Below are 16,483 nucleotides of genomic sequence, written 5' to 3' on the forward strand. Positions count from 1 at the left end.
TTATATTTTTTGTATTATGAAGTAAGACCAATTCGGAAGATCGCTCTCGATTAATTATGGCGTATTCGGTTATCCTGCACTGGTGCACTCTGATCTGCGCCAAAGCAGGTCGGAGTGAGAAGGAAGAAGTAAGAAGGAGTGATCAGAGTGCTATTGGAGTACGCCAGTGCAGGATAAACGAATACGCTATTAGTAAGCGAGCCTAGCTTTGGACCAAGTGCAACCGAGCGTAAACGATGTCAGCCGATCAAATTACCATTGTGTTTAAAATGAACCAACTATCAATTAAAACTTTTAATTTCATGATTTCGACTTAAAAATAAATCATTTTGAATATTGTCAAATTTTGATTTTATTTCACTTTTAACCTGCTAATTACAGTTCAAGTTTGATCATATATTAATGTAAAATGTTGAAAAACCTTCATTTATTTCAATAAAATTTTTTATTCTGTTTCATATTTTGAATGGTATTTAAAGGAAGTCAATTTGAGTGCTAGCATTTACTTTATAAGGGCGATAAAGCACTTTGTTTCATTATATTATGAATAGTTAGTTCAAATATTACCTTTTAATTTATGTCTTCGTAGGAAAAAAGTAAAACAAATACTAATTTTTTAAACAAGTGTAGAATGTCTTCAACTAAAAATATTAGTTCTAACATTCATTACAAGTTCCAGTTAATTTAGCCAAAACATTTTTTTTCAGCCAAAAAGTTGCATTTTTATCCCAAAATATGAAATTTATATCAAAAGAGATGATTTTTCAAATAAAAAACACGGCGTTTCGACGAAGAAAGATTTTTCAGTTAATAGAGAAAAATTTTGTATCCAAAGTGTTGAATGTTGAATTTTCAAGCCAAAACTCGAGCTTTCTACGAGTTGAATTTTCAACCAAGATATACAATAAAAAAAATTAATTTTCTACCGAATAGTTGCATATTTTACCAAAAGATACGATATTTTAACTAAGTAGTTGAATTTTTAAACTAAAAAAGGTACATTTTAACCCAAAAGTGTATGAACTTCAATTTTTTTTACAAATAATAATTTTTAATAAGAAAACGTATTTTTGAAAAAATAGTTGAATTTGTAACCAGAAAGGCCTTATAAAAATATGTTTTTCTTTTAAATTGAAAGCAGTAGAATTCAACTAAAAAAACTTGATTTTGTATCAAAAGAACGAATATTAACAAACTACATTAAGTATCAATGAGTTAAAATTTCCACGAATTTAATATTTCAAACAAAAAAGATAAAAATATTGAGCAGTTAAATTCAATAAAAAAAACGAGTCTTCATGCGTTTAAAGTTTCTCCAACTCTTTTGCTATTGTAAAAAATATTTTAATTTTCTTAAATTAGAAAAGGAAGAGGAATTTGGAAAAGAATTGATAAAAAAATCTGGATAATTAATAATTTATTCAACTGATAAATTGCTTTTGTAATTATAAAATTTTATTTTATTTTAGTTATTATGGATATTGCGCATCTTAACCTCTCATGCGAAAAAGTATTTCATTAAATATTTTTAGACGTTTGCATGATTATCTTTTTCTACAAGTGGAAAAAATATATTTACTCTTTTACTAAAAATAAAAATAATTTAGGACAAAAGATAAAATTTCTAAAGTGAATTTGCACTTCGAAATAAGAACTCTCTAACCGTTACTATATATTGATAAATAGCAGGTAGAAAGTCTCGTGTAGAAAATATAAAATAATAGACCTATCCTTCATAAAAGACAAAAAAATGTCTTTAAAAAGTCGTGTCATCGATGTCAAATGTATGGTTATTATTTGTAAAAAAAAAATAATCCATAATCGATGTCTTAAATTGATGGGGTAGATATAAAATTAATAATAAAGCTTAGTGGATTAAGATCACGATCAATTCATCACAAGTCAATACTAATAGTAAAATCTCTAATAGTAATAATTAGAAGGAAATATTTTTTGAATAATTATAAATTAACCCCCATTGTTATAAAACAAAGTAAAAGTAAACGAAACTTGAAAAACGTGAAAGTAGACTCACAAAATTTAGATTTGGTTCACAATAAATATCTTTCAATTTCTTAAGAAAACGTTCGTTGTTTACCATTTCTCGTATTAGTGTTATTGCAGTTTCAACCCTGAATTTAAATGGGACCACAAACAGTCAACCTTTCAGTCCCAAATTTTACAATTTCGTTAAGAATTTTCAGTCCGAATCTCTATATTATACCTGATTTCGTTAACAAATTTAACGCACGTAAACTCCGCTCTTTTTCCCCTGAAATACCTTATCGCTAATTGGCTTTACAGAAAAGGAATGCTTGCTTTCAGCCAGTGAAGAATCAAAGTCTTCAGACCATGATCCATCAGACGTAGATGAGTCACTTCCAACAAAGTTCACGTTGGACCAATCCGAGTATCCAGAATCCAAGATGCGACCTTTTTTAGTTTTCACAGACTTCGTTATTTCCGTTTGCTTATAATCGGATACTTCATAGAAATTCTGATAAATCCTCTTGTCAGCTTGATTAATATCGCTCAGGACAGTAATTGGACTGATGGAAGATGGTCGGTCTCGACTTCCGAAACGCTTCGGCATCGTGCTTGTTCTTGGGCAGTTGAAAAGTGTTACCGGAATCCAGAAAACTCCATCTTCTTCAAATGGAGTAGAGTCAGTTCTAATTGGTTGTTTATTGAAACGAGACTTGTCAACATTGCTTTTCAAAGTTGAGGTGACTGGAGGTGCACATTCACCTTCGGAATCAGAGTCCTTTAATGATATTGAAGTCGAGAATTCCGCTGAATTCAGTTCCTCATTACTGCTGCTTCCATTCACATCTGAATCAAAATAATCTGTTTCAGCCTGAAAAGAGAACAAATTAGATTTTTATTAGTTTTTCAAAGGTTTCGTTCACGTTATTCAAAGATGAGACTACTTTAAACGTTTGTTTCACTATTTTCAGTGTCTTATTCATATTATTTAAAGTTCATTCAACTTCTAAAGGTTTTGTTCAAATTTAATTAATGTTTAATTATAAAAGTTTCGATCCGATTTTTCAAGTTTAAATTTAATTTATAATGTTACAAAAATAAATTAAATCTCCCTCATTACAAAAAAGAAACTTTTCATTAGTTCCCTAAATGTTTTGTGCATGCTTTTAAAACTTTATTTCACGTTATTTAATATTTAGTCCACCTTTAAAAGTTTTGTTCGCGATTTTATAGGTTCGTTCACATTATTTAAAGACCAGACAACTTTTAAGAAATGAATTACCTTTCGCTCACACAAAAATAATATTTTCATTAGTTTTTCGAAGCTTTCGCTCCACTAAAGTTGACTTACCAAACTTTCGTTCAAATTTTCCATTTACGCACATATACTTTAGGGACAACCGACCTGGATAGCCTGGCAGTAGCTAAGGCACTGTCAACATTTAAAAATGTTGTAGCAATACTACAAATGATATTTTTTCTTTTAAAGAGTGTTATTTTTATGGAATGAATAAAAATATGTGTTTAAGATGGTTTTCTCAACGATTTATGTATCGATGGGTGAGGCGAAGAACGTAGTGTCTGATTCTTGTTTCAAAAGAGACTATTAGTACTATTTTTATTCAAAATACCAGGGAAATCTAAACAGTACTTTTTTGTAACCATTTATGTTTTATTTTTATTTAGAATTCGAGGTAAGATAAAGAGTGCTAAGTCCATCGACATTTCCATTATAATATTACATGTACATTTAGCGCTGTCGTTTTTCCACAAAATGGTTATTGAACTGATCTATGCACATGCAAGAAAAAAAGGAGGTACGTAATCGGTTGCCAATTGTTCGTTTAGAAAGTTTTTTTGCTTTACCTGTAAAATTAGGTCGATTGAATCTAGTACCGATTCGATTTACCGCTTCATTTTTATTAGGTTTTCAAAGGTTTCATTCATGCTTGTCAAAATTTTGTTCACGTTATTTAATATTTAGTCTGATTTTTAATGTTTTGTGCATGGTTTTTATGTTTCCCTTCACATTCTTTACTGGTCGTTAACTTTTATAGGTTTAATTCAAGTTTACTTATTAAGGCTTCGTTAAAGTTTCCCAACAGATCAAATTTAATGTATAATAATATTCGATCAACTACATTTCAACTTATGTGAAATGAAAAAAAAAAAATTACAATAATTTTAAGTTACCGGAGAATTTTCAAAAAATATTGCATTTTTTCAAAATGTAGTATTTCCCGAACGAGTTTAGATATTTAGGATTTGCTTTTCTTATTTTACATAGTTATTTATCTGTTATTTCAACTGACTGAAGAAAAAATTTGTAAATTACAAAATGGAGGCAGTTTTTCTGAAATACTTGAGAAAGAATTTTTTTAAACCCCATTTTCTGATATTATTATACCTGCAGTTGTCACTAAGTAGTAATATTTGAAAAATATTTCCAGAGTTTTATTCTTAAATTTTTCGTAATCAATTCAAAGAACAAGAGTTCCCACGTTAAGTAAAAAAATAAATTCTATATACTAAAGCTCGTTTAAAAAATACTACACTTTTCTTTAATCTGTCACTTTTCAAGAATTCTCGTATGATCTCCAAATAATCGTACAAAAAATTAAAAGTTTTGCCTATCTATAGAAATACTTGTCCGTCTAGTTTCACTCTGAACTGCTATATCCAAATCTTAAATCATTCTGATATCCCAAGCTGGACCTCTGCAGGATTTGAAAGGAAATTGGTAATTACAGAAATAAATTGCGAACACCATAAAAAGTATATTTTTAATTAGTTTTTCGAAGGTTTCATTCATGCTTTTCAAAGTTTCTTTCACGCTATTTCATATTTAGTCTGTCTTTAAAGGTTTAGTTCATGATTTTAAAGGTTCGTTCACATTATTCAAAGTCCAGTCAACTTTACAATGTTTTATTCACTTTAATAATTGAGATTTACTTAGCAAGGTTTCGTCCAAACTTTCCAAATTTCTGAGTTTTGTTTATGGTAATGAATTATTAACGCCTCGCTTAACAGAAAAAAGTACACTTTTAATAGTTTTTCAAAGTTTTCGTTCTTGCTTTCGAAAGTTTTTTACTTTATTTCATATTTTGTGTACTTTAAAAAGTTTCATTTACCTTTTCTGAGGGTTCGTTCACATTGTTTAAATTTTAAGTTTACTTTTCAACGGTTCGTTCAATTTTATTTAAAGTTGACTCATCTACGTTTAGTTCAAACTTGCCGAAAGTCTAAATTAAATTTATGGTGATATTAAAAGCAATACCTGTGACTCATCCGGAATTTCAGAAACTTCAGTAATATTTCCACCCAAGTCGTTGACCAAACGATTGACGAAATTTTTCGTTCCAGGTGAAGAAGTCTTCGACTTGAGCGAGCACTTCTCCTTGAATTCCTCGATGATTTCCTGAGCTAAATTTTTGCCGTGCTGCACTTGTTTCGTCTTGATGATATTTGAAAGTTCATTTGATATGTTCTTTGAATTGTTTGGACTCGCTGTGGTAACTGCGGCAAAAATTCTGGGAGCTTGCGCTCCACATTCGTGGCAGCAAGTTTTTGGAAATTCAGGCCCGTAGGGCTCAACCTCTCCAAGCCAGTAAATCGATTGTTTTCGGTCTGAAAAAAATATAGTTTTCTTAGCATTTTACAGAATTTCGTTGGTTTCGTTCAAGTTTTCGTTCAGCTATGTTGATATTAAAGGAATACTATATATCAAATACATAAATTAAAAAAAAAATCTAGTTCGACCTAAACATTTTTTAAAACTAAATTGGTCTTTTTACCTGAATATATGTTGTGCGAAATTGAATCCGAAGAAAAATTTAAAACACGTTCTGATTTTCGACGGACTGTGGAGTTTCTCGGGGAGGGAGTTGGTTTATCCAACGCACTAGTAAACAATGTTCGCTCAGTTCCATTTGCAGTTGAATGCGCTCGAATCTGATAATCAAATAACTAATTATTTTTAAGTTCTGAAAAAGTTCAATTTTTAAATTCTTAGCTAATTATGAAATGTACACACTTACATTGAAATTAGAAACTGGAGTCTGAAAAGGCGTGCCTATTTGCTTCGAAAAAGGTTTTGGTGAAATTGCATTGGCAAAACTTGTTTTGAAGCAAGAAGTTGGTGTCAATTTTTTTCCTTTTGTCAGCGTATTAAATTCATCATCCTTAGAAAGAATATTGCCGATCGAACTCTGAATAGTTTGGTTGAATATGCTGGCATCGTAAGTCACAATCGAGTTGTCATAAATATCAAAGCTTGTCTCCAAAGGCATAGGCGGTAGTTTTGATTTTGGAAGACTCGGTACTGGAGAATTCAGTGTGGGCGAAGTCAATGGTGGAGAATTCAATGTAGGAGAATTCAATGTAGGAGAATTCAATGTTGGAGAATTCAATATTGGAAAATTCGATTTTGTAGGAAAAACAATGTTGATATTTTTTACTTTTCGGGAAGGTGAAACCTTTGGAAAGGTACCACTCTTATTTGAGAAAAATTTTGGCCTTAAAGGTTTGACGTAGGTTGTGTTCAGCTTTGGAGTAGTTTCAATAGATTCGTGAAGTTTGATCCACTCCGAATTTTCCATGGCTGATTGGTCTTCTTCGGAAATTTCGGCGGTAGAAGACATTGAAGTTTCTTCTACCGAATTGTCAAACATTCTAGGAGTACCGTATGATCCAGAAAGTGATGAATCGTTCATTAAACTTCTAAATCTATTACTATTTTTGTAAATTCCTGCAAAACACATATTACATATTTTATGGAGAATTCATTTATATTTAAGTGCAAAACAAACGTGTTTCGTTCACCATTTTTCACCTCTCCTTCACAACTGTATGCAAGCATTATACTCTTTTTCTTCAATTTTCAACGATTTCTGGTAGATTTTTCAGGGTTTTGTTAATATTTTTTGACGTCAATTTAGATTCTGTACGTATATCGCCGGGGTTTTAACAATTTAATTCAGATTATAATGATTGAGTTTGCACAGCATTTACTTTTAACGAATCTTTAACTTACCAGTGGGCTCAGAGGAATTTTCGTGCAAATAACTTGTTGATATTATGTCTGGCTTTACACCTCGTTTCCATAAAGGTTGTCTGTAGTCTACAACGGTGTTGTTTTTTAGAATTTTTGGTGCTTTTGACTGTTTATTGAGGTACCATTCTGGGATATCGAGTTTCTGTGTGGCACGCTTAACCCTCATTTCCACCTCTGTTAAAGTTCTTTTGGGCTGAAATTTTGAATAGAAAGGAATATTAATTTTTTACTACGAATTTATTAAAATAAATAAGTTTGAATTTCTACATGTGGAGTCATTCACAGATTACGTACTACGAGTTGGGGAAGGACGGTCTGGTAAGATTTGAATGTTTCTTGTAAGAAACTGTTCAACTATTCAAGTATCCATCTATGAAAGTAAAAGTATTGCGTTTTCAACCACATTAATGAATTTTTAACTGAATATGTAGTTGTTTTTTCAGCCAAAAAGATCAATTTTCGACTAAACAGAATAATTTTCTACCAGAAACATGAATTTTCAACTAAATTGAAGCGTGGACATTCGAAAATGTATAAGAGCCATTTTTCCGAAATTCTTTTCTTTCAACCAATTTTTTATCTACAATCGAAGATCGTTACTTTGACCTTAAGAGCAGTGAAAATTTCAAAATAGTTTTCGCTTTAGAATTTAAAAAAATTGCGCTTTAGTAAGTCGAGGCCTATTGGAAATTCAACATTTCATATGAGCCAATTGAACCTTATGGAAGTTCGATTTTTTAACAGAAACTTTCGAGGTTCTATGGCGTGTACTATTTTTTTTTACATCTATAAAAAAAGAACTCAAAATAAATTAATAATACTTGACATGCGTTTTAAAGTTTAATTTCGAGCGCCCGATGTAATATGATCATTATTGGTTCTTTTATAGAGTTTTGAATTTCCGGACCAACTCAACATTTAAGTGGTCAAATTTTAAAAGGCTATGTCTTTCGCAATTTTTATCGGAAGTGCCAGACAAAACGAATTTTCGACAAAAACATTCGATTTTCAAATTATAGGATGTATTCTTCACCAAAAATAATAATTTTTTACCTAAAGAGACGAATCTTCAACAAGCAATATTTCAAAATTGAAAATTGAAGTATTCCATTTTTGGTTGAAACCTTTTTATTTGAAAAAAATCGTATTTTTAGGTAGAAAATTATTCTTTTCAATAAAAAATCCATCCTTTCATTTAAAAATCTAACAATATTATCTAAAATCCTATATTTCTCGGTGAAAATATTTTTTTTTACCTGAAATATTATCTATTCTATTTTTGGTAAAAAATGGTAATTTGTTATTGAAAATTCAACTATTTAGTTGAAAATTCATCGTTCTGGTAGAAAATCATACTGTTTAGTTAAAACTTTATCTTTTTGGCTGAAAAATCTACTATTCGCCTAAAAATTCGGGTAAAGACCCTTCCTATTGTAAGGCGCTCGAATTCGAGGTCACTGATCAGCGGGGCGCTGTGATACCTCGTGTGATGCTCAACCGGAGGCAACTGTATTATGTTGTTCGTACATTTAAACTTAAAATGAAGTCCTCCATTTAAAGTTGAAACTATCCGACACTCCGACTTTGTATGTATTTCAGTAATTAATTTTTCGATAATCTAATAACACATATGATACTGCATAGATATCTCAGCACATATTATATTGAAAAATGTATTTAAAAATGCACATTTCTTTTCAAGCTCAAGATAAAAAAAGAACCTGGAAGATTTTTAGGAAATTTTTTTTTAATTTTGAAGAATTTTTGTAGAATTTTTGCAGAGAAATTTGAATCATTTCAAAATGTATGAAACAGTTATTGAAAAAATCTGAACATTTCGAAATACAATTTTTATTTATTTTTTTCAAGGTTTTGAAAAGTTGTAGGAAATTTAAACTTATGAATTTTCAAAAGTAAATATTTTAACTGTTAAAAATTTAATTTTCAGTAGTTTAAAACGCAAATAAATTGAAAATTCAAGTTTCAATTATCAGCTGTTGGGTATTGAAATAAGTTAAAAATTCCATTTTCAACTGCTTAAAATTAAAGACCATTTTTAATTTTCAAAGAACTTTCAATTTTGAATTGTCCATAACTTTTAATCGTTGAATAATTACAAAGTAAATTTGAAATATTCTTCAATTTTCAACATTTGAACATTAAATTGATATTTTATTTATATTTTTTAACAGCTGAATTTTCAAAAGGTGTCAATTTATTATATATTAAATTGTCTTTAATTTCATACTATTGAAAATTGAATTTTTAATTTATTTCAATATTCAACAGCTGAGATTGCAAACTTGATTTTTCAATTTATTTCTTTTTTCAACCACTGGAAATTCATAAATTTTCAACAGTTGAATCTTTGTATTGAAAATCATTTATTTGAAATTTTCTAAAACATTTCAAATCCTTGAAAAAACTTCAAAGTTGAATTTCTAAATCTTCCGACTTTTCTAGAACTGCTGAATAGATTTTAAAATGATTCTAATTTTTCCTAAAACTTTTTTAAAAATGTTGGAAAATTAAAAAAAGAATTGCAAAAACTTCAGGTTTGTAGTGTCCTCGGCTGATTTAAATAGGGGACTTGATTTAAAGGTTAAAAGTACTAACGCAACATAGAACAGTAGTCTTAGGCTAAGCACCACAAAGCCCCGCCCAATTTCGAGTTCCAGCACATTAATATAGGAAGGGACAACTAAGAGCTAAGCCGCCAGGTATAACACGATACCCTGACATCGCCTTTACCCAAATAAATAAATTTTCAGCAAAACAGTTGAATAATTCAACTCAAGCAGATAATTTTTTTAACTGAATAACAACATATATGAATTTAAATGCAAACAGTTTAATTTTCCACTAAAAAATGTAAATTTTCAGTTAAAAAAATTATTTCACAACAACAAAAAACACTAATTTTCGCCCAAATAGTTACATTTTTAACTAAAATTATTAATTTTCAAGAAATGAGTTAGTTCTGAGTTAGCCCCTCCCCCACCGTCAGCCCCAAAATCGGCGCTATAAAAGAGTTTCACTGTAGTTGAATTTTTTAATAATAAATAAATTTGCAACCATGATGATTAATTTTCCACACAAAAAAATAAAAGAATTTTTCACGAAATACATGAATTATTAAGCCACAAAGATGAATTTTCTACCAAGACAGATTTTTCAGTAAATAAAGAAAAAATGGTTATTGGAAGTTAGTTGTTTTAAGAAACATAAACTTTAAAAAGTCAAATTGTGAAACAAAATTGCATTACAAGGCTTTTAAAAAGAATAATTTTAAAAGAAAGAAATACTGAAGAAAGTCAATTTATGTAACATAATTGCAAAAAAGGAGTTAAAATGAGAGAATAATGTCACTTTATTTAGTTTCGTACAATTGTGTTACACAAGTTGGCTTTCTTGAGTATATGTTTTTTTAACTCCTGCCGTCGGGAGGCCTATTGTTACATTAGTAAAGAGATACATTAGGAAAAGAAAGGAAATACAGTGCAGGAATAAAAATTGTGGAAAAGGGAATTAAAATTCCATCAATTTTAAATGCATTCCTTCAGAATGTAGCCGTTGACTGGGTGGCAGAACAAACCTCATAGTGTATTAAATGGATGAAGGAGGGTTGAAATTTTCAGAAAAAACAGCAGCTTTCGTAATTTATGGATGACCACTAATTCTTTTTCTATATTTTGTATTTGAACTTACCGGACTTCCGAGCATGTTTTGTTTTATCCACGAAGCACTCATTTTAGCCCTGTCGGAAACTTCTTTCTCTACTGAATCTAAAAGTGTAAAAGGACAGATTTAATAAGCTATATTTTAAAAATATTTTTTGTCAGTAAAAGACAATTAAAAAAAATTGTAAACAGTATTCATTAACTTATAATTTTTTTCATTTATAAAACGCCTTTTGTTTTGTTCGCAATAAATTTCAAAAATATGAAGAAATTCCAATTATTACGAAGATTTAAGGATGATTTTTCGTTTAAACTGTATGAAAGGGGAAATAAAGTTAAGCATGCACCTACATACAGAGTAAAATATTACATGGAATGCAAATTCTATAGAGTCCCGGGTTTTTCCCACTTAAGGTATTCTTAGAAATTGGGTACGGGCAAATTGTACTGTAATAGGAGAGGTAGTGTATTTACGAATCGGTAGGTAAGCATCTTAGGACCCTCATTTCATTTGAAAGAAAGTCATAAAATTTAGACGATATTTTCCATTCTGTTCCTCAATGAAAGCACTTAACTGCTAACAGCTGCCAATAGATTTAAAGTCAATCTTGGACACCGAAATTTGAAACGGAAAAAAGATTCTTTGATTTAAAGAAAAATATTTATTGGGTGTTACAAGGAAATTACCAGAGCTGTAAACGGCGAACCTTTTTCGAAAAAATCTACTTCGTTCTATGTTGGTTGATGGATTGAAATGTTCATACATTTAATTATCATGTAAAATTATAAAAATACATTTTTTAAATTCGGATTTGATATAAAGTTCGCCTTTTTCTTGAATTTTCAGCAACTGGATTTTCAACTGCTGAAAATTAATTTTTTATTTAACTTTTAGCAGTTGAATTTTCAACTTCCAACTTAGTGACAAATGAAGAAGGAAAAAGAAGTTTGTATTAACAATCACCGATAAAAATATTATATTCGTACAATTTTACGTGAGAATGTAATAAATCAATATTTCAGTCCTTCAAAATGATTGTTTTAAGAAAGTCAATTTTTCGCCCTAGGGTCCCTACTAAGAGTTTATTGGATCATTATCAATCTGCCAAAACCTTATTTGTCAATAGCCACATTTTTCGAAAAAATCTACTTTATCCAATTTTGGTTTATAGATTGAAATGTCTATATATTCGACTTTCACATAAAATGATGTAAATACAACATTTATAACACTTGGATTTCATACAAAGTTGAAAAAAGCTAACTTTGTGTTAAATACACGTGTTAAAAATGTTATATTCGCATCATTTTACATGAGAATGTGATCAATACAATTTTCAAAAATTTAAAAATAAGGACTACCTACGCCTACAGTTACGGAATTTTCCGCTAACGTTAGCCCTAAACGAGCTGGAAATATACAATAAATATAAAAGAAATATAAACAAATAAATACTTTAATCCTTTGAATATTTTGTTTTTGAAAATGTCGATTTCTTAAGTATTGAGTGTATATTAGATATTAGACCACTATTAATTGGTCAAACCGTTATTATTTGTCAATGGCGACCATCTTGGAACATCTGAATTTTTAAAAATTTATTTGTGGATTGAAATGATTATTTATTAAATTATTATGTGAAATTATGTAAAAAAATGTATTTACAGAAAAACTCGATTTTTTCTTGCATATTCAACAGTTGAATTTTCAGTTTTTAGCAGTTGAAAATTGAAGAAAAAAGCGAATTTTGTTAATAAGGGTAAATGTTAAAAGTGTTATATCTACATTATTTTACATGAGAATTTGATAAATAAATATTTTAGTCGAAAAAGGTATATTTTTTCGAAAACGGGATGCCATTGTTAAATAATGTTACGGTAAATTAATAGTCATCCAATGGACTTTGAATAGAAAATTTATGAGATTTGAACAAAAATCCCAACTCTGATCAGCTCCTCGTCAGTCAAAGAAAAGTGGTTTTGTTTTAAAGAATTTTATTTTGTTTCAAATAAATTAATATTTAATGAATACTTTCAGATTCTGTACTATTTCGGAATTTTCCTATTCTTGTCCGGTTCTTACAGAAAATTCCACAATATTATAATTAGACAGTGTCTAAAATTTTAATGTCAACAACATTATACCTATTGTTATTTCAAATTAATGTTTATTTTTATTTCGCCGGTTCAATAACCATTTCATTAATTACAACACTGTTTACTTTAAGTTCTATAGAGGATGCTTAGGTTGAAATAAATCTAATGATTATAAATAATAGCAATATCTTATATTACATACCTATATTAATATTTTGAGTAAAAATATTTTAAGCCGTTTCTGAAACTCTGCTTTAAATTTTTCAAAATTAAAGTTACAATATTGTTAAACAATAAAAATACTTCCATTATTGACTATTTATAAAACAAGTACATGTTCTTTATTAATTTGAAAAAAATACTAAATATGATGATTTTTTTTCTTTTTGCGTGATATTTTCAGTGTAATTATATTTTCAATTGGTTCATATAAGCAAAAATATTTATAACAATTTTTTCAGCAATGTAGTTTTAACACAATAATTATTATTTCGAATATAATAGGAACGAAATTGATTTAATTATTGTAAAATACTTACGAAGTGAATTCTCAAGTGCTATTTTCATTTCTTTGTATTCCTTTAATGTTTTCTCTCTCTTGTGTTAAATAAACAAAAATAAAACACTCTCGCGCACTTCATCACTTGCTCTTGAAATTGAAGGTTTTGCACTCTCAACTCGAGCGTCACTTGTCAACTGAGATCAGATTCGAAATTGTACTGGGATTGCAGTAGAGGTCCTCAAATCCAGTACAGAACCGGAATTTTCTCAAACTTCCCCTTGTGTTTCAGCATCCAATCACCACCCTGCTTAAGGTGATCTTCGGACATACCTGCACCTGAACCTTAATTACAAAAGAATTTCCTAATAAAGTTTCAAGCATATTTCTCAAAAGTCTATACTATACAGTATACATACATCACAGCCTAGCAAATACGGGTACAGAGCATTTTTAAATTATGTTCAACATTGTTATGTAAACAGATGCGCTAGAGCCCTGGACTCAATCGCCATGTTATTTTAGTTTCACTGAAAAAAAGTATTGAGATAGTTCAAAGTTAAAAATAACTTCCAGTAAAGCATTCCTCATATTGAGGTAAGATTATTGATTATAATATTGAGCATTCGATGCCGCGAACGAAGAGTCGAGTACACTGTTCACGGAGAGCTATCGTAGGCCGCATAGAATCTAAAAACTAAAAAAGCATGTTTACCGACCGTTCTCAATTTGCAATTAATTATTATAAAACAAGATACAGCTTTAATTTTTTCTTTACTTTTTAGGAATCGCTAGATAATATTGCGTGTGTATACCAAATTTCAAACAGTTTCAATCATATTTGGCTGAGTTATAACGATTTATGATTTTATTTCACTTTTTTAATTTGGTTATCAAAAATGTTCATTGGAAATAAATTCAAATAGAAAAGTTTCTCATCTTATTATTCTTTAAAAGCTCCTATTTTTAAAAAGTTAGAATTTTTTAACTTTAAAATGTGGACATCACGTGACACATGGGCAATTTTTAACGTTTTCAATCGCTCCTTACCTTTCAAGCACATATGTCTGTATAGCCCGCCCGCCTATAAACTTCATATTAAGAGGGCCATGTCCCGAAGTTTCTCATAAGAATATAGTTAAAAAAACAACATATTTTTGTAAATTCCGTCCTATTCATGAAAATGTATAACAGTATATACAATAATTTTATGATTTCATGAACACTCTTCAGGGATCTGTCACAAAATACGTGTATGTGTATGGAATAGGGAGGAGGGGGGGGGGGGGGGGGGGGGGGGGGGGGGGGGGGGGGGGGGGGTCTGCCGAAGTATCATTCTCCATGTGAATGGCCCCTCAAGGAATAAGATTCCATAATTACATTTTTATTTCAAACCCCATTGAGCGCCTGTCATGATGCCCTAAAAACTACCCCATCCAAGTGCAATAATAAGAATTTTTCAGAAAATTGCTCTTAATTATTACTTTTTCTTATTTGTTTTTCATATATCCTGACAAATTTTATTTCCATTAAATATTGCGAATTAACGGTATTTCATGAGTGCTATGGTAATTTAATAAACTTGGAAAGTGTATATTTTTATTTGAATGATTTTTTTTTACTGTTATAATAATTTATTTTTGTTTATACCTAACTTTTAAACGGAAAAATCTAAAAAATGTTACTTTCTTGTTAGTTATTTAACAAGCTTCAAAATCTTAGCCTAAATCTTACTTTTCCAAGTTACTTCTTATTGTTGACACAATCTATTATCTCATAATATGCAAAAGATTTATATTTCCTTCTCGCTTTGACCTAATTTATGAATGTAAAGAGTGAATCTTTCCATTTTTTGTCTGTTTGTTATTTAAACAATTTATAATTGTTTAAATGTATGTTTTAATAGGAAAAGTGTAGAAAAACTTTTTATTGTTCTTTTTTCAATAAGTTTAATTTCTTTCTCCTAATTTTTAGATTTTTCAACATAAAACACGGAGAAATCTTTTGATGCAATATTTGCTGAAAATCAGATTATATTTTACTATTTTCAGTCTGCAATGGAGGGACATGGCGGAACTTTTGTAATGTTTACTACTCCGAGTAGTAACTAGTAACTACATGCCGAACTACAGAATTCATTGGAAAAAATTTAAAAAATGTTACATTTATTTCTACAGAAGATTGCAATATTTGCAAAGGACTATTAGACCGTGGGCTCACAACGTAAAAGGGAACGTGATACGGATAAGCCCAATTTTCACATGAAATGTTCGTCTGATGATGAGGAACGTAAAAATGGGTGCCTGGCAGGTGTGAGTGGATGCGTTTACTTGTGGCGACCTGTCAAAGGTGCGAATTTTTGGCAGTTAACTAACGTGACTCGGATAAGGTTGAAAATTGGTGTACATGTAGGGGCTGACATTAGAAATAGCACCTGCGCATTGCCAGGCACTTACCTGAATGCAAAAGTGTTACCAGGTGGCTTCGAAGTCGCCGGACATTCAGGTGAAATTTTTTTAAGTTGATTTTACAGGAAAAAGTTTCAAACAAAAGTTGGCCCGCTCCCAGAGATGCATATTTTCATTGGTATATAATTTTTTAATAAAATTTATATATTTGGAGAAAACATCGATTAAAGAAATACCATAACAATAAAAAGCCCTTTTTAATAACAAGTGATTTTTTCGAAAATTATTAAAAGAAAAAAGGTACTCTATTACAGGTATACTCCAAGATGAATAAGAAGTATTTCATCAAAATGTTAATATTTACCAAGTTATTCGCGTTTTCCCTTCTTTTTCCCATTTTTTCTATCACCAACAATCAAAATTTTTATTCCGTTGGAACAGCATATAATATATACAGACAGAATAATCTCTACTATTTCAAAACATGATCAAGCAATTCTGTTTTTACAATTAAAAAATAGTTTTTTCAAAAAAATCGATAAATTCTTGTAAAAGAAAAATCTATATTACTTTTCGGCTCATTAACGTACAACATTTGCAACTTTAAAATGAGACCTTTTTCATTAACCTAACATTTTTTCGTCACATACTTATTCAATGGAGGCTTTCAGAGACTATTTTAGGAGACAATTCGGAGATGAAGCTATAGGACACCACAACTGCGATGTTGAACACGATGCGTTGGAAAACTCAATTGAAA

The 16,483-nt window shown here is 29.8% G+C and overlaps 1 protein-coding gene across 2 annotated transcripts; it reads right to left on the bottom strand.

The window, feature by feature from the left end:
- Positions 1–1,400: 1,400 nt before the first annotated feature.
- Positions 1,401–13,601, bottom strand: LOC117173038. Of its 2 annotated transcripts, XM_033361401.1 has the most exons (7): positions 13,356–13,601; positions 10,748–10,824; positions 7,019–7,232; positions 6,024–6,733; positions 5,781–5,937; positions 5,264–5,613; positions 1,401–2,857 (listed from the first exon to the last, which is right to left on the bottom strand). In XM_033361401.1, exons 1-7 carry the CDS (start codon positions 13,381–13,383, stop codon positions 2,243–2,245), a joined length of 2,151 nt encoding a protein of 716 aa, XP_033217292.1. In that variant the 5' UTR covers positions 13,384–13,601; the 3' UTR covers positions 1,401–2,242. The 2 variants fall into 2 exon arrangements, with proteins under 2 accessions (XP_033217292.1, XP_033217293.1); XM_033361402.1 differs by lacking the exons at positions 10,748–10,824; positions 13,356–13,601 and adding an exon at positions 6,808–6,926 and having other exon boundaries at positions 7,019–7,140.
- Positions 13,602–16,483: the final 2,882 nt, after the last annotated feature.

The sequence above is a fragment of the Belonocnema kinseyi genome, chromosome 5 (assembly GCF_010883055.1).
Source record: "Belonocnema kinseyi isolate 2016_QV_RU_SX_M_011 chromosome 5, B_treatae_v1, whole genome shotgun sequence".
Classification (NCBI taxonomy): domain Eukaryota; kingdom Metazoa; phylum Arthropoda; class Insecta; order Hymenoptera; family Cynipidae; genus Belonocnema; species Belonocnema kinseyi.